The 18,893-nt window shown below is 45.8% G+C and overlaps 1 protein-coding gene across 1 annotated transcript in view; it reads left to right on the plus strand.

Annotated features, from left to right (window-relative positions):
- Positions 1-17,584, plus strand: part of ALDH8A1 (aldehyde dehydrogenase 8 family member A1) — a 210,333-nt gene extending 192,749 nt beyond the window's left edge. The window contains exons 6-7 of the mRNA XM_078649245.1: positions 9,271-9,432; positions 17,019-17,584. Coding sequence (XP_078505371.1) covers positions 9,271-9,432; positions 17,019-17,471 — 615 coding nt within the window. The 3' untranslated portion in view covers positions 17,472-17,584. The remainder of the gene's footprint in view (positions 1-9,270; positions 9,433-17,018) is intronic.
- The last annotated feature ends 1,309 nt before the right edge of the window (positions 17,585-18,893 follow it).

Consider the following 18,893-nt stretch of genomic DNA (forward strand, 5'->3'; position numbering starts at 1 on the left):
ATGAGAAGGAACAATGGAAGTGGAGTAACAACGTTATTTAAAAAACATATTTTTATTTGTTATATATTAAAAACCATGTTGAAACTAATCAAATGAATAAGTAAAAAATGTCTATAACAACATTACATACAAAAATCATAAAAGGTTACACGTAAGTTGAATAATATATATATAACATATGAGTAATAATGTTGGTTGTATCAACTCTATGTACGTTGTGATAACAGAAACATTCTTTTTATAACTGTGTTTCAGGAAGTAAATTGTGTCTCCTGAAGAAGGCGGTCCCCTGCCGAAACGCGCGTCGAGTTTTTTATGCTGAGTTTTTTATGCTTGTTCCATCTTTTTGATTAACTGTATATGTTGTCATTTTATTGGTTTATTGTATATATTATTCAACTTACGTGTAACCTTTTATGATTTTTGTATGTAATGTTGTTATAGACATTTTTTACTTATTCATTTGATTAGTTTCAACATGGTTTTTAATATATAACAAATAAAAATATGTTTTTTAAATAACGTTGTTACTCCACTTCCATTGTTCCTTCTCATTAGCTGGCTATACAGCGTAAGGCCTACAACCCGGCGGCGAATAGAAACTAGGTGTATCATGTATCGAGTATTTCAGGCATACGATATGGCTTAGGTCTATGATTTTACAATAACCAAATAACAAAACTTTTCCGTGAAACGTAAAGGCATGCGCAGCACAAGCAATCCTTCGAAGATGAGAGAACAGACAGTCACACATTGCAGTATATTGTTAACCAGCCGTGCGGCCACCAACTCATCCCCACATCTCAATATCCGTCCCTCAAAGGGCGGAAAGCAGCACACTAGGTGACACAACCATCAGTACATAAAGACCAGGCTCAATCCTCAATCTGAAAGGTCCTCATCCGTGTCAACTTGCGGTGGTTCACATATATCCCCCCTAAATTTATTCCATGCCCCCCAGATTTGCCCCCATTTTGCCGGGCAACCTCGATGAACAAACACCGCCTTTTCGGCCACCATGGCGTCATCCATATCTTTGCACCAGTCTCTCAGCGTGGGCAGGACGTTGGAACCCCACAGCTTGGCTATATTGCGCTTCGCCACCATCATACCCAGCACAGCCCAGTCCAGCTGACGATGGGTTAGATCTTCTGCCTCCCAAATGTTTAGCAGACAGCGACGTGGGGTGGGCAGTAGGGAAACTTTTGTGGTTTGGGAAATGGTCTGCATAACCGCCGCCCAGTACGTGGCTACACATCTACAGTCCCAGATCGTGTGGTAAAATGTCCCCCTCTCCCCGCATCCACGGAGGCAAAATTCGTGAGAGGTTCTTCCTATTTTGTGAAGAACCGTTCTGGTGTAGTATGTGCGGTGAACAATTTTCAACTGGACCAGTTTAAGTCTGGACGGAATCGCCGATTCCTTTGTCGAGGAGAGTGCCTCCTGCCATTCTGAGTCATCAAGGTCACCAATATCTCCCACCCAACAAAGGCGCAACTTGGATAGCATGTCAGGGAGATTGTTGACCAGTTTCCGATATGTGAGGGATGTCGCTTTGTGGGGCATATGTTCTGTAAGCAGTCTGTCCTCTAGAGGGGTGGAGTCCTGTAATGTTATTCCGGTCGGGATGGTTGAGAGAAGCGTGTGTCTTATTTGCATATATCTGTAATATTCTGATTGGGCTATATCATGTTTGGTTTGTAGAAAATCGAAGTCTACTACGGTACGTTTTCTCCAGAGATCACCCACCACGGATATACCTATGGAGTCCCATGCCTGGAACCCCTTACTATTACCCATGAACCCCAATCTGTGTGAGTCCCACAGGGGTGTCATTAGTGTAATTACGTGTGCGCATTGAAGGTGTCTATGTGCCCTGTACCAGAGCTGGATTGTGTGACGGGGCGGGCCTATCAGATCAGATGGGACTCTACGACTATACAGGTTTCTCAGCAGTCCCCTGGGTTCAATACCATGCCTATCCGCCAAAAAGGCGGGTTCCGCTTGCGGGGCGTGGAGCCAGTAATTAATTTGCTTAAGGTGGGCAGCCCAGTAGTACAATTCAATATTGGGGAGCGCTATACCCCCATCGTACCAGTCCTTTACCAGCTTGCATTGCGCGATCCGGGCCGGTTTCCCGTCCCATAGTAAAGTAGATACAGCTGCCGCGATATTCTTAAAGTAGGAGGGGGAGATCAGGAACGGTGTGTTCTCGAGGAGGTACAGAAAACGGGGCAACGTCATCATTTTGAACAATGCGGCTTTGCCCAGGAGAGTGAGAGGGAGGGAACGCCACACCTTCACGTCCCTTTTGAACCGCTCCAGAGGGGGTCCCAGATTAAGGGCGTGAAATTCGTCCGGGTCGGAAGAAACTTGGATTCCCAGATACCTGAAGGGGCCGTCAGTATAGCGTAATGGACAGTCCGCCGGAAGCGGGGGTGGGGTTCCAGCAAGAACGTATAAGACTGATTTAGTCCAATTAATTTTATATCCTGAGACCCTTCCAAATTTCTCGCAGACGTTCAGTAGTTCTAGAATAGATTTTTTGGGGGAGGTGAGATACAAAAGGATATCGTCCGCGTAGAGAGATATCCGATCCTCCCATGTCGGCGACCATCTGATGCCTTTGATGGATGGCTCCCACCTGACCCAGATCGCCAGCGGCTCAAGAACTAGCGTAAACAGTAAGGGGGACAAAGGGCAACCCTGCCTTGTCCCACGACCAAGCGGGAAATCTCTGGAGATGTGACCATTCGCTGCTATCTGGGCTAGTGGCTTAGTGTAAAGCAAGCGGATCCACGGGCAGAACTTGGGGCCGAAGCCCATGCGATGAAGCACAGCAAACAGATAGGGCCACTCCACCGTATCAAACGCCATAGTGGCGTCAAGCGAGAGAAGTACCGCCGGCTCCTGTATATACTCCCGGCGGGCCATTACCGCCTGAAGACGGCGTAGATTATATGAGGTATTACGATTCGGCATAAATCCGGACTGATCCGGGTGTACCAGGGTGTTCAGGTGTGGAGCCAAACGCTGTGCCAATAATTTGGCAAGGATCTTCGGTTCCGCGTTCAGTAAGGAGATGGGGCGGTAGGAAGAGCATGATTCCGGTGCCTTACCAGGTTTATGGATCGGGATTACTGTGGCAAAGCGTTGATCCCTAGGGAGTTCCCCCATTTCTAGACTGTCCGTAAACATTCGGAGAAGATGGGGGGGCCGTTATCTGGGCAGTGTGCTTATACAGTTCTATTGGGAGGCCATTGGGACCCAGAGCCTTGCCAGAAGCCAGTGCGCTGGTCGCTTCACGTATCTCCTCCACAGTGACGTCCGCCTCAAGCTCCAATGCTGCCTCAGGTGAGAGGCAGGGGATCGTCAGATCCTTAATATATTCATAGGCTTCGTCAGTCGAATACGGTGCCTGGGGGGCGTAGATCGCCTCAAAGTGATCAGCCAGAAGTTCGACTATGGCTCCGGGGTCCGAGTTCGAGGGTCCCTCTGGTGGCGTCAGGTGTGCAATCACCCTGCCCGCTTTTTCTTTTCTGTCGAGCAAGGCCAGCATCTTGCCGGCCTTATCGCCCAACTCATAGACCCTATGACGGGAGGCTTGAATCTTGGTATGTACCAACTCCCTTTGGTATGTCACCCACTCAACGTTCCGCAGTCGAACTGCCTGAGCAGTCGCCGGAGAAGGGTGGGCCTCCTGGGCAGAGATCGCACACTGAAGTGCGTCCTCAAGGGCACCGAGATCGTGATGCTGAGTACCTTTCTGGGCAGCAATGGATGTAATTGCCTGCCCACGTATGACCATTTTATATGCTTCCCACAGGGTGCTATGGGAGCTCACGGAGCCAGTATTCTCCTGAAAGTAGTGGGTGGCGGTGTTGGACAGGGTTTTCATCAAAGGGGCGCTCAGCAGATAGCCCGCATGAATGGGAAAGACGCGGCTTCTATGGGGACGGTGATTCGTGTAAGTGAGCCGCAGTGGCGAGTGATCCGAGATTCCTCTCGGACGGATGTCCGCCTCCTCAACGGCGTGCAGCCCATCACCGGACATTAGGATGTAGTCTATTCGTGAGAGACAGTGATGTGTTGCTGAGTAATAAGTGTATTGCTTCTCGTAGGGATGTTTGTATCGCCAACTGTCTGTGAGGCCAAGGGCTTCTATTAGGCCAGCGAGTCGCCCGCCTCCCCGCACCGTTGTGGTATGTGGGTGTCTGTCCATCATGTGATCTACAACATCATTAAAGTCGCCCCCTATTACCAACGTCGCCAGTGGTAACGACAGTAGAAAGGCCGCTAGGGCCGTGTGTGCCGTGGCATGTAGGCCCGGTGGGACATACACGGATACAAAATTGAAAAGTTGGCCCTCCCACTGTATCGTCGCAGCTGCAAAGCGGCCCTGGGAATCAATTTTGGTCTGTTGACACTCCATCGGGAAGTTCTTCCGAATAAGTTTTCCCGTCCCTCTAGAGCCGGAGGAGAAATCCGCATGTGCTATGAATTTATACCCCATCTGTCCATCGCTCTCGAGGCCAGGCCCACAAGGTGAGTCTCCTGCATCAGGACTATCGCCGGGTTGCAACGCTTCAGGTATTGCAGTACTAGGCCCCGCTTCACCTTGTCGTCTAAACCCCTGACATTCCATGTGAGGACTGTGAAGGTCGACGTGTGAGAGGGATGTGGCACGCACTGCTCAGGTGTAACCGTCACGTGTACTGCCATTGAGGTGTGTGTGTGATTTCGTACTGGGCAATAGGGGACGGGTCCTGCATCCCACCTCTGCAAGGAAAGTGTCTCCAGCTAAAACGCGTAGCACGTGCCATAGATCGTTGCATAGTGCAAAAACTAAAACAGTCAAACATTCCCCCTCCTCCCCCCCTCCCTGCCTCCCTGCTGCACGGGTCCAAAACCGCCCGCCTCCCCAACTTAGCAGAGTGCTTAGTCCCAACCCAACCCAAAGTACTTGCTTGCAAGGGGTAAGTAGCTCCGTGACCTCACGAGCGGCTCCAAGTGAGCTCCTCCGTCCAGCACGGAGTGTCCGCCAAGGGTTACATCGACAATGTTCCAAAGAGGTGTCTCTCAAGGACTATGATTGCAGGGGTCTACTCTTCCGTGCGCTCTCCGTCCTCCAGGCCCGATTCTGCAAATAGATCCTGGCTATGACCCTGGGTTGTCTGGTGAACTGGTGGAGTAGCTGGCCGGTGGCCACGTTGACCCCTGTCATTTCGTCGCGGTGCTTCCACTCGCCTCCAACCATCCAGCCAGTCCCTCGCCGCCTCCGGGGTGTCGAAGAACCACGCCTTATGATTATCCACGATTCGTAGCCGTGCCGGGAAAAGCATGGAGTAGGGTATCTCCTTAGCTCGCAGAGCTTTTTTGATGTCAGTGAAAGTCTTCCGTCACCGGGCCACCTCAGCCGTGTAGTCTGGGAAGAAGGCAAGAGTGGAGTTCAGTATCTTAACAGGTGCAGAGACCCTGGCTGTTTGCAGTATGGCATCCCTATCACGGAAGTTAAAAAGTCTAGCCAGCACTGGTCGCGGTTGCGCCCCTTGCTTGGGCTTTCCCCCGGGGACCCTGTGAGCTCTTTCGACAGAAAAGAAATGGGAGAGGCCCTTTGGTTGCAGCTTCGTCCTGATAAAATCCTCCACATACAGATCCATGGATTGCTTGCCCTCCGACTCTGGAATACCTAAAATCCGGACGTTGTTCCTCCTGGAGCGCCCTTCTTGATTGTCCAGTCGTTCCTGCAGTTTTCTGGTGACCGCCTCCATGCGCTCTGCAGCAAGTTGTAATTCCGAAGTGTCTTCCACCAACGATTTGGTGACTACTTCCACCTGCACCACACGTTCCGTCATCTTGTGGAGGTCTGCCCTCAGCAGGCCAACGTCCGTTGATATAGACCCCACCGTCGTCTGTACACTGGAGAGCATCTGCATCAGATCTTCCAACGTCACTTTTTTGGAGCCATCTCCCTCTGTACTCTTATCCATGGATGTGCGACCTCCGGCGTTTTTTTCAAAGGCGTACTTCTCCAGCTTGGATTGCGCCGCAGCGTGCCTGGTACCTCTTCCCGTCATAGCGTTTATGTTATGGCTCGTGATCGTGCCGGCGCCTTTGTTGCAAAGTGTGGCCGTAGGCAATCCGGGCCAGGTTGTGGGGAAGCGGTAGCAAACCGGCGGCAGTAAAATGGCGCCGTCGGTCGGGGTCACTGGTCCGCCGTAAGGGAGATCCGAGTTAGGCACTTGTGTGAGGCAGCCACCGGGCTGCACACCTCTGAGCGCTCGCCAGCGCTCCTTATCCGCCTCCCAGGCTGTAGTGACTCTCAGGCTCACTGCCTGCCTCAAGCCCTTGAGGATTCCCGGGCTCCGCGAAGAATACTGGGCCTCTCCAATGCCACACCAGTCCCGGCAGCGCAGACCCCAGGGGCCGTCGCGCAGGTCGTTCCGTGCACCAGTGATCGGGAAGAGGTGGGGGCGGGCGCCGCAGTCGCGCCCCGCCCGCACAGCAGTACTTCGGACTTCTGATACCGGAGCTCTCAAACGCTGGGGCCGCAGCTCTCCACACCCCGGGGCAGCAACGCTGTCGGGCGAATGATGTCCCCAGGCCGACCCACCTCCAGTCTCGATCAGGACAGCCGGAGCCTCAGACCGCGTTTGACCAGCGGCAACTTCCGGCAGGGCTCCCCGACCACAGGGTACTTCCGGTCGGCCCGCTGATCTGCGGCAGGACGGCGTCCGGCGGATGTCTCAGGGCCCGGCTCCGCACCTGTGGCCGGCGGCACTCGATTCGGCCCAGAATAGGTTCGGACCACACCCCTCAGCGTCGGCACTCCGGTCCGGCTACCGGAGGTACAATGTGTCGGCTGGGTAAACGGATTAATGCACTGGAAGCCGCTTCGGTCTCAGAGCTCCCGTACTACGCCGCCATTTCGGTTGGCCCGTAGCCACGCCCCCCCTCTTTTTAATATTTGATGTCTTCTTTTACAAAAGGAACCAGTTCATGTTATTATTTTCATGAACCTTTCAAATGTATTAAGACCACAAAACAATAACAATACGACCATGTAACACAAACCTTTGCAATTACATATAAGAAAGTACATCACATTTCATGATAAAAAGTATTTTCAAAATATGAGCAAGCTCAAATTCCATCAAACACTAGAAAAAAAAAAGGAAAGAGATGAAAGAGCCCAAGGGAGAGGTTTTAGAATTACACCACAGTAAGTAATAAACTAAGATGCAACACAAACCCAGGGAGAAATTTGGCCAAACAGTTCTGTATTCAGGTCATAAGAAACTGAAATTCATTAGTTGTTATAATAGCTGTAGTCTCTCTTCCCTGGAGCATGTCCAGCTGCATTTGAGGGGTATATATATCCATCCATCCATCCATCCATCCGTCCATTCATCCATCCTACCTTCGATTTTGCTTCTTTCTACCACAGCCCTAAGCTTAAGGCAGTGGCCATTTTACTGCGACATAAATATAGTGGTGCTCATAAAAGCAGTTTCCCAACAAGACGTTAGAAGGCACATGACTTAACTGGTTATTGCTACTACCTATATATACTAGGTTGTCTCTACAAGTGTTCCATAGTACTCAAAACATTTATTGAAAGTTGTGATATTGATACATCAGCATTGTCATATTTACTTATCGTATTGAACCCGAGCACAATTTATCAGAGCAGCAAAAGTGAATATGTACATTTATATGTTGAGTACACAACCCATCAGCTTGGTACAAGGACAGGTTAAGCAGTTTCATTTTAAAAAACAAGGTCATTTGTGACAGTCTTGTTAAGCAGTTGCTTCTCACTTGAGTTCTGAAGGGCTGCCGTCTAAGGGTAGATTTCACACATTTTTTTTTTCAACCCGAAAAGGGCATCTAGTAATTACTTGCAATAACTGTGGTTATGGGAACGGCCAAATGAATTGGCTTTGCCAATGCTTTTTATAAGTAGAGGACATGGATGTTGAGCCAACGCCAAGACTTTAACCTGGTTCTCCAGTTTCAAAGTCGGCAGCTCTGGCAGTAATGCTATAGCCTCATCTGCGACCTAACAGAACCACTTGCAATTGATTGTTTAAATGCAAATTGATTTGCAAATAATTGATGGTTACATTGCTTTAAAAATACCTCAATGCATGACTATTCCCAGATAAAGGCTACCAGGATAAATAGGTCCAATGCTGCAGCACCAGGACTCCCAAGAGTAATTTTGTACTTAATAAAGTCTTACCTTTCCTGGTTTCATTTCCCTGTCCATTAGCCAAGTCTTTTTTGTAGTTTGAATATGTTGGGCTGGTGTGTCACCCCAAGATTCACAATTTAAAACCAGACAGTAATGTAGGCTTCATTCCTGAGCATCTTAAAATACTAAGATGCCACAGCTAGAGCACATAAGCCTAGCTCCGTTATACGTATTAGGCGTAAAAATGTATTTCAAGACCTGTCATGTTCTTCCGAATGATTACTGAACTGCAACCAATGAATTTCCATGTTGTTATAAATCTAATAAAGATGATTATATTAAAAAAAAATTATATCAAGAAATACACTTAGGGGTATATTTACAAGATAATGACACAGCATGGTGCTGCAAGCCATCTTGCTGCGCTGAGGAGCGTCATTAGGAAAGTGCAGGGATGCTTTGTATTTACAACAATACAATGCATCCCAATGCTTTTCTCTGAGCTGACTCACAATAGGCTGTCTAGCACCATTGCAGGCACCCTTGCACCATGGGAATTGTGCCTGTGTTGCAGGAATGATTGTTTTTGTGCAGGAAGGAATACCTTCCTGCACAAAAACAAGCATTGATGGCGTTTTCCTCCTTCTATGTGTGCTGCAGAATGCAACACACATAGAGAGAGGAAAAAAGGAGGAGAAAAAAAGCTAATACTCCTCATTGCGCCACTTTTACGCCTCCCTGGGTAGGCGTTAGAATTGGACAGATTCCCATGTTTACAAAAATTGTAAATGTGGGAATGCGTCATAATCCATGGGTGTTCCATTGGAACACCCAAAGCAAACAAACATGGAGTGCCTCTTTCATGAGGAATTGCAGGGTGAAAGGGGGCCACATTTATAAGGCCTTAAAAAGCCACGCAGGGTGGCTTTGTGTGCCTTGTAAATATGGGCCAGCACACTGCGCTACCAGAGCGTCAAAAAAAGAGAAGCTTCTGTGGCGCAAGGGGCTTGTAAATATGTCCCTTAAATTCCGTTTTGTTTGAAATCAGTAAATCTGTTTTTTTGTTTTCAAAGGGCGAGATCTGCCTCTGCACCAGCAGAATCTATGTCCAAAGGATGATCTATGAGGAGTTTCTGAAAAAATTTGTTGATGCTGCAAGAAAGTGGAAGGTTGGTCTGCCATGTGACCCGTCGGCCAGTATGGGCGTGCTCATCAGTAAAGAGCATTTGCAAAAGGTAACTGCAGAAGGGCTGGTAGTCCCTTCACTATGAGGATGCCACCTGGATACACAATTAAAATATAACTGGTTACAATCTTACTTGTATTGCACTTAGGAGATCGTTTTCAATAACAATAAGGGAGTCAAGGCAAAGCTTATTTGGTTTTGTCATAGTTTTTGGAAAACGGTATTGTTAGGGAAGTTTCTGGCCATCATCAACTCAAAAAAAAAGTAAAACATTGGCTAAAAACAAAGGGGAATATGTATGAACAAGCCCTTTTGCGATTCTTTAATAGAGATTTTTAGTGAATTGCTATTAAGGAATTGCAAAATGCTATGTATGTAGGAATCGCAATAATAATTGCGATTCCTTAATATTCCTTAATTGCGAATCGCGATTCGCAATTAAGGAATACCTTCCCATTCATTCCTAAGGGCTAGGATACCAATAGGAATGAATGGGAAGACATTCTCAATTTGCGATTCGCAATTAGAGAATCGCAAATTGAGAATGCAATTTCAAGGGTGCCAGGGTGTCAAAAGGACACCCTATTGTACCCCTGAAATATGTATGTGTACACATGTGGTGCACATACATGCCCTAATGTATGTGCGCATGTATGTGCGCCACATGGCACTTTGAAAAAGGCAAAAAGTGCATTTTTCAAAGAAACCGCAAATTACCACCAACTTGAAGTTGGTGGTAATTTGCGATTTCTTAATGCCAAATTGCACTTTTTCTGTGCTTCATACAGCAATTTGCGATTCCTTAAATAAATTGCAAAATAGAGAATCGCAAATTTCGCGATTCTCTAATTTGCAATGCCCTTTTGGGATGATACTTCCCAAAAGGCTTTTTCCTGTTCGCAAATGTGCCAAATCTGAGAATCGGCCTGTTTGCGAACGGGAAAAGGGCTTGATACATATGCCCCAAACAATACTTTGGTCGCAAAATATGCGTACTGCTATAGTACTACCTGGCATTGAAGTGAACTACTACGTGCTCCGCGTGAAAGGTCAGAATGCCATCACTCACAGTGAAATTAGGCAATGCTGAAGTGTGCTGACCCATTGGCCCATTCTATGTGCTGTAGGGCGAGAAAACAAAATGTGAATGACACGATAACAGACCAAGGGATGAAGAGGCCTGGCTGATGGCGCCTGCAAGTATACTTTATAGAATGATTTAAAAATGGAAAGGTCTTGGCTAACACCAGGTCTAAAAATAAGCAAGTGACATGTTTTCCAAAAAAAAGCAACAGGGTTAACATTTCTTTCCCCACTTTGACATCTGTTCTAAACATACTGCATTTCACCAGAATGAAATCCTAGTCCATGCAGTCAAAATAGTTTTTGTAGATAAGCCTTTAACAAAGATTTATTTTAAGTGCAGTGTCATGATTGAGATAAAAGAGGTTTGAAGTACCGAATCAAGCAGGGCCACATACCAGTGTCCAGCACCATGTTGTACTCAAAGAGATGATGGATACTTCAAGTAGGATAGATCATGTTACTTTATTTAAGTTAGTTAGTTAAGATATAATGATAACCCCATCAGGAGCAGCTGTCCTGCTGCTCAGCCCTCACTCAACTGACATCCACAGCACAGCAACATTCCAATCATCCAACAATCCATATGACATACATACCAGCTGAGCAGCAGGGAAACACAAGTTATAACATATCTCCCTTCGTTATGGGTACAATTGCAAATAAGCAATAAAATGGTTGTCAATGAGATGCACTCTAGTACAAATAATCAGTAATGTAAACAGAATGCACTAAAGTACAAATTAACAACACATACAATAAATTTGACACATCCCGCACCGCATTACTTCCTGGAATGAACAACTATCTTCATCCTACATCCTTATGCCACTAATTATACAAGCTGGCCAGGCCAGTATAACAAGCAGGACACAAAGGAACAAACTTAATGCAACAAAATACCAGGAAACAACGTAACAGTACACGCATGATACATCCATACTGCGGGAAAACAGACACTCACAACAAGCACACCTCAGCACCACACGTGCACACAACGAACCCAAACTGGACATATGCGGCAAACAACTTGTGCACAAGCTAATGAGTGGCTCACGACCTGACGCCAACTCACACGCAAGGTCCATTGGAAACAAACACAACCAAAGGGTGACCATATACGCCAAAATGTTGTACTCAAAGAGATGATGGATACTTCAAGTAGGATAGATCATGTTACTTTATTTAAGTTAGTTAGTTAAGATATAATGATAACCCCATCAGGAGCAGCTGTCCTGCTGCTCAGCCCTCACTCAACTGACATCCACAGCACAGCAACATTCCAATCATCCAACAATCCATATGACATACATACCAGCTGAGCAGCAGGGAAACACAAGTTATAACACACCACCAAGGAAAATCTGACACAAAATTGCCAAAGTAGTAAAGCACACATGCATCAAAAGAGCAATTATATTAACTTACTGCCAAAGCACTGTGCAAAGGAAAATGACAAAAGGACATCAAGTCGAGATAAAGACAGCGCATTGGCACAACCAAAAACACACACACACAAATGTATTACACAGTTCACAGTCCCTACACTTACCAGAACAGATGCGCCAAGATGGCCACTTCCAGCATCAAATGAAGTCCAACAGACAAAGAACTCCAGGGCCCATTCCATGATTTGATTCTCTGATGCAGGTCAGTCAGCGGCGGCCGGCTCAGGTAAGCATGATGAGGCCCGGCAGGGGGAAGCCGACAGATGAAGGAATATGTATTATTAAATCATACCTATTCTATCATCCATTGGCTTCACCTCATGCCGTGCCCTGCCCCGCCCCACCGCTCTAACCTGAGCCGGCCACTGCTGAGGTCAGTGCAGAGCTCCTGTTTTATGCAGCTGCCGCTGAGAAGTGAATTTTACCCCGATATTCCTTTGAGTTAGTGCTTTATTTTCAGATACTACAGCTCAGTAACATTGGGCAATATTTGCCCCTTGGTGTCTGTGGGCTTCGCTATCTGAAAACAAAGGGGCCGATTAGGATGGTGGTGAATCCACATCCTCCGGCCAGCGGAAGCCACCGCCGGCCTGGAGGATGCGGATTCACCGCCACGGCCACAGAAAACACCCACCGCCAGATTAGGATGGCTGTGGGATTGCGGTGGGACCAGCGGCGGACGGCAGGTCCGTCCGCCGCTGATCCGCGGGGTGTGGAGGGTTATTTGGTGGCAGTGTCTGCAAGACACCGTCAGCCAAATTACGATGTGCATTGAAACATGCTTTTCCACGGCGGCTTTTCCGCTGTGGAAAAGCAAGTGGTCTTTGGTGTTTGGGGGCCCATTGCGGGCCCCCAGGGTGTCGGGGGTGCACATGGGGGGTACCTATGGTACCCCCCAGCATTTACATGCACAAAGCGGCAGGCACCGCGCGGTGCCTGCCGCTTTGTGCATGTAAATGTAAAACATGCATTTTTAACCTTGCGGCGGGTGCTGCTTCAAGCAGCACCCGCCGCAAGGTTAAAGATACGGGATGTTACCGCCAGGGTGGCGGTCACATCCTAATTGCACCGGAGGGACCGCCGCTGCCCCTGCGAACGGTCCCTCCACCTCGGGTGTGGCGGACGGACGCAGGTCCGTTCGCCATCCTTATAGGCCCCAAAGTACGAACTCGGAGAAGTAAAGAGTTAAATGAAGCCACATGACACTCTTCTTGCGCATAAAACAGCTGCACCAGAAAAAAAAACATCATTATATGAGCCCAACTGGGAAATTCAATGCATGCATGAAAAACGGCAACAAAGCACCATCTAAAATAAATTTTGGAAATGATGCTCCGACAATCAGGCAACGGTGTTGGGATAAAATAAAATCTTGCAGCTTATTCACACATACCATTGTGAGGCCATTCAGGTAGTCTATACATGTTACATATACAAGGTCGAACACAAACATGCATCCTAACACACACATTTCAAAGCCATACATCTAATCTACATAAGGTAATGCTTTGTCAATGTTTTTTAGCCATGTTGTACAGTAGTGCAGCTTTTGTGCAGCATGACTGAAAGTTGCCACAAGAAAAAGCTCAATAATGCATCATAAGGCTTTTTATTGCTTGATCTGGGATGCAACGCAGAGGGCATATTGGGGAAAAAAGGTGCTATGATGTTGCCAATGGTGTCCTTGTCATGGCTCTTTTTTGTGTTGTTGTGGAAGGAGAAGTATCGGTGCAAATGGGAGGAGGGAAGGTGTGAGCAAGCTAACACGGGCAAGGGAAGGAGGGAGATCAGGCGGAGGAAAGCAGGCAGACAGGAAAGGAACATGGAGGGGGGGTGTACACAAGGGAGTCAGCTAAATAAACACAGGCACTCTGGTAAAGTGCTTAAACACAAAGAAAAAAGTAGTGTCTAAAAACCTGAACAATGGAAGGACATAGTAATGCATCCATGGTCCAGGAGAGGGGCACACACACACATGAAGAGGAAGGAAGACTACAGCAACTGACCAATAAGAACAAGCACATGAGAGAGTCAAGTAAGTCAACGAATGATAAACAATGGAGGGTCTCCAATGCCACTGGTAGAAACTGAAAGGTCTCAAAGAAACAGTGCATGCACTGTTTAGGCAAGATCTTAAAAAGAAAATGTATTTAGTTACAACGCTATCACATATAAAAACTAAATGGAATGGAATTGTTTCTTGGAGGAGCCATTCTCTACCCTTGTGTCTATAAGGACAGTTCTGTTTTTTAAAGACGTTAAATTAGTAGCATAAGGAGGTTGGTGGGTGAATGCATCATGTGCACTGTGAATATTAATATCTACAAGGTTATTCCTTGGCTTGCCACCTTGAGATGAGTGATTCACCTTTTATATTTTACTCATATGTACAGCTTGCAAAATGATGGTCGATTTCTCTGGAAAGGAAATTGCATTCACATTTAAAAAATATTACCTCATTTTTAGGTCTCGCTGAGCCAGCGCACCCGCTGCGCTGCGGGAAATTTAGTGAGTGGCTTTTGAAAGTGCTACCAGAGGATTTTGCTGGCCTCAAGCTTGCATTCACAAGCGCGTTTATGAGCGCAGCCACAATGTGGGTTTCTGTTAAGGCTCCTTAAGCCTTGCGTGCCTCTCTCCACCTTGTTTTATTGACTTTTTGCGCGCGCGCACACAACTCTCGGTCGCGGCCGAACTTCTTGCTCACTATCACTTTCGCGCGCACCATTTGCTTGTTTAGGAAAGAGTGCGAGGCTCAGGGCAAAACAACAGGAATACCGTTTTTGTAAGACACAAGGCCCACAAACTGACATGATGCGCAGAAAATCCCTGTAATGCCCAGCAGTCCCCTCTTGAGCTCGTCAGGCAGAGACGCCTGGTAGGCGCGAATCTGTTGCAGTGCGCGTCAGAGCTAGAGGCAAACCGGAATACTTCAGCTGGGCGCTGCCTGCGTCCTTTGACCTGAGCAATACTTCCGCTTCCTTGAGAGCTCGGACTGCCAAGTTAAAGGACGCTGCCAGTTTCTGTTCTGACTTCGGTGCTCGTGCAGCTGTTACCTCCGTTTTCTCAGGTACAGTAGGTCCCTGAGCTTCTCCGCCGCGAGATTTGGCAGTATTAGTGTCTGACTGAAGCCGGCTTGGGTTACCACCTTTGTCTAAAACAAAAATCTGCCAATTTAGAGTGTCCCTAATGTCAAACGTAAACAAATGTATTTTATTTACAGTTGGACTGCGCATAGATCTTTTAGGCTGTAGTGTACTAACACGCACTTAATATATCAAAAGACACATTTGCTACAGACCCCTGTACAGTGTGCACGAGGATTTTCAAATTTTTATTTCAACAAATGCTTTTTCACGTGCGGTGTAGGAGGCTCGTGGTGCTTCACGTATCTATCATCTGTGTTACTGCTGTAGGTATATTACTAACGTGTTTCGTCTTTCATGGAGACTCTAACTGTGATAAATTGACTGGTGACAGCTAGCTGCATTAACGTTTTGAGTTAATGTTTTTTTCTACTCAGTTTTGGAAACCGTAATCCCATATAATCTTAAATAAAAGAGGGAGTGCATATGTGACCTGGTACTGTCATGTTAAAATAATCTTTAGAATAATTGTTGACAACTCTCTTTTCTCAGTAGAGGTTGGTGGACGAACCAACAAATTAACATGACGAGCAGAGCAGAAGGTCTGCTAAAAAAGTGCCCGTGCACGTTCTAATCCCTGAAAGTGTTTGCCACATAAATTGTGCAACAAACACCTTTCCAAAATAGTAATTATTTTTTTTAAGTGTATTTCTTTAACATGCAGATACGTTTCTACTTGGCACATCAGATTATCACTGGATTGAGTGACATATTAAAACTGGCAGTTTTTAAACATAAACTTAAAAATATTTGTGCTCCAACCTCCCGCCATGACAACAATGCCATTAGTGAATGAATTAAGTGGCAAATCAGTTGTCATTTGCACCCCACCTATCTGTGGCCAAGATTCTTACATGGAACCCCATCTGATGCATTTAAATCAAACACAAGAGAGGTGCTTGTAAAGCACACACTCTAAACCAGGAGTCTCCAACCTTTTCTGTAATAAGAGCTAATTATATTCTGTGAAAATCATCCCAAGCAATTATTAATTTTAGTGTTGTAATCAGGACCACATATAGTGCCCACTATATGCAAGATTAACAACAGTGGTCACTTTTGTGCATCATAGGTTATGTAAAATAGCCATATCGCCAATGTCTCAGTCACTAAGAAAGTATTATAAGTAAAACGTTTCCCCAAGGCCGCATGGTTTTTTACTCAAATATCCGCTTTAAAAATGCTTTGTAAACTCAGCCATTTTTCTCCCAACATCCGCTTCTGAGTTCCGAAAATGCACACGTTTTCAGTCCTTCATACACACTTTTAAATTTTGCCATATATATATTGATTAGATGAAGCAAAAGCTTCAAATTTAGTGAGCTTAGCTGCTCACAAGAGCTACTTACAGGTAGCTGATGAGCTACCAGTAGCTCACAAGCTACTGGTTGAAGAAGCCTGCCCTAACCCCTGTGTATTTCAAAGTGCTCCCAAATACAATAAGGATCATGCATTGGCATAGCCAATAGGTCTCGCCTTTTGTACCTTATAAGTGTTTAGCAATGTAACAGTTGACGTTGTTGCACCAAGGATATTGTGCTGCATAAATAAATACTTACAAGGTCCCAAAGGGGAGACCTATTGGCTATGCTAATGCTTGTTTGGTAAGAGTTAGCTTGCTCCCACGGACCCCTTTCAGATTGTTCGTCATATAGATGGTTTAACTCACTTCAGTAAAGCACAACCTATGGTCTGAGGTTTAAGACCTATGAATCCTAACGGGGAGGTTTAGGTTGCTTGTCTTACTGCTCCCACAGTCATGTGTGGAACTGATCATCTGTTCAATCACCAGGTATTTCAAAGGCTTTTACAGTAAAAAAAACAAAAAACTGAGGCGAGTCACATGCTAGTGTTCATAAATAGTGAAACAGAAGATTACAATTTTCACTTTGCAAAATGATTAATGAGGTGAGAGTTCTGTTGTAAATATTTTCTCTAACTATATCGTTGTCCCCAACCAGGTGCGGAATTACGTGAAGAAGGCCCTGCAAGAGGGAGCCCAGATTCTCTGTGGGGAAGGGGTGGACACACTGGAAATCCCCAGCAAAAATCGAAAAGGCTATTTTATGCTGCCCACGGTCATCACTGGAGTCAAGGAGGATTCCTGCTGCATGCAGGAAGAGGTGTTTGGTCCCTTGGTGTGTGTGGTGCCCTTTGACACGGAAGAGGAAGTGATAGAGAAAGCCAACGGTGTTAAGTATGGCCTTGCAGCCACTGTTTGGTCGAGGGATGTGGGGCGGATCCACCGTGTTGCAAAGAAACTGCAGTCCGGACTAGTGTGGGCGAACTGCTGGCTCATCAGAGACCTAAACCTGCCCTTTGGTGGAATGAAGGCTTCTGGGATTGGCAGGGAAGGAGGAAAGGACTCGTATGAGTTCTTCACGGAAGTGAAAACCGTGACAATTAAGCACTGATGTAGTATCTGTCTTTGGAATTATTTTATTCTAATTGAAAGATGAATGAGGCTAGTTAAACAAATATGTTGACAAGAGTATTGATGCAACTGGAATTAAAAGGTGAACTACAACGCTCTTGGTTATTGTTATTTATTTCTATAATAGGTGAAATCCAGTGAGCAAATAGACTCGATGAATGGATCACGGAGTATTGAGAATCTTGCCATTGATATTGTGTATTTCTGCAACAAATGATTGAGCAGCTTTTATTTAGGTTTCCAACAGAAACAGGCATGACTATGACCACTTCCAGGGCGACTCAATGTTCTTGATTTGTTACCACCTATCACTGGCCTATGCCTAACGTCGCTACCATGGCAAGGATAAGTGAAAAGTGACTACATTTTTACAGCACACTCACCCAGAACTGTCTCGTGGAACTCTATAACTAAGGTGGACAGAGAAGGGGAGTCATGTGAATTTTTATTTGAGTTATCTAACTTTATTGAGATTATAAGAAACAAGCATTTGCAATGCAATCGGTCTCGCTTTTGGGACCTTATATGTATTTAGCTATGCAGCACGTTAGCCTAGGTGCTGAACCATCCACTGTTCTTAAACATGGAGGGAAAGTAAGCACCAAACTGCATGACACGCCAGGTATGGGAACACATGGAGGGGAATATTGCCTTTCAGCAGGAAATGGTATAGGTCAAAGCTTTGTTTTTAATATAAAATCAGGGCCTTTGGCGGTCCTATCTCTGAAAATACAAGATTTGAAAAAAATATTATTGTCTACTGGTGCTCGTGGAAGACAATTTCTATGGACTGGAATCTAGAGAATGTTAAAGTGATTCTGGTATTTTACTGACCTCTCCTGGTTGTTTTCTATCAAGAAAGTTAAATAGAGGCAGTTGCCAGAAAAATGAAAAAAAGAAAGTCCTTCAGCAGAAAGCAATTCGGGTATTTTACTGACCTTTCCTGGTCGTTTTCTATCAAGACAGTTAAATAGAGGCAGTTGAACAAGCAGAAAGCAATTCTGGTATTTTACTGACCTCTACTGGTAGTTTTGTATCAAGACAGTTAAATAGAGGCAGTTGAACAGAAACAAAAGTCCCTAAGCGGGAGCAGACTAGTCATAGGGCTGATCTCCAGAGCCCACAAAGTACAGACACATATAAGTGTATACTAAAGTATATAAAAGAGGTCTCGAATGCTCGACCTACAAAGGATATAAATATATTTGAATTATTACAAACAATCTACTAATTCAATAAGATAGTTAAACATTCATAGAAAGTTTAATTCTAAAGTGGGAAATTAAACAATGCATGCAACAGTGACCATTAATTATCTAATAAACTGTGTTCATAGAAGTGAACAGATAAAGTAATTTTATGATCTATACTAATATAATAAAGAGAGAGCCCATACCTTTGA

The sequence above is a fragment of the Lissotriton helveticus genome, chromosome 6 (genome assembly GCF_964261635.1).
Source record: "Lissotriton helveticus chromosome 6, aLisHel1.1, whole genome shotgun sequence".
In the NCBI taxonomy this organism is placed as follows: Eukaryota; Metazoa; Chordata; class Amphibia; order Caudata; family Salamandridae; genus Lissotriton; species Lissotriton helveticus.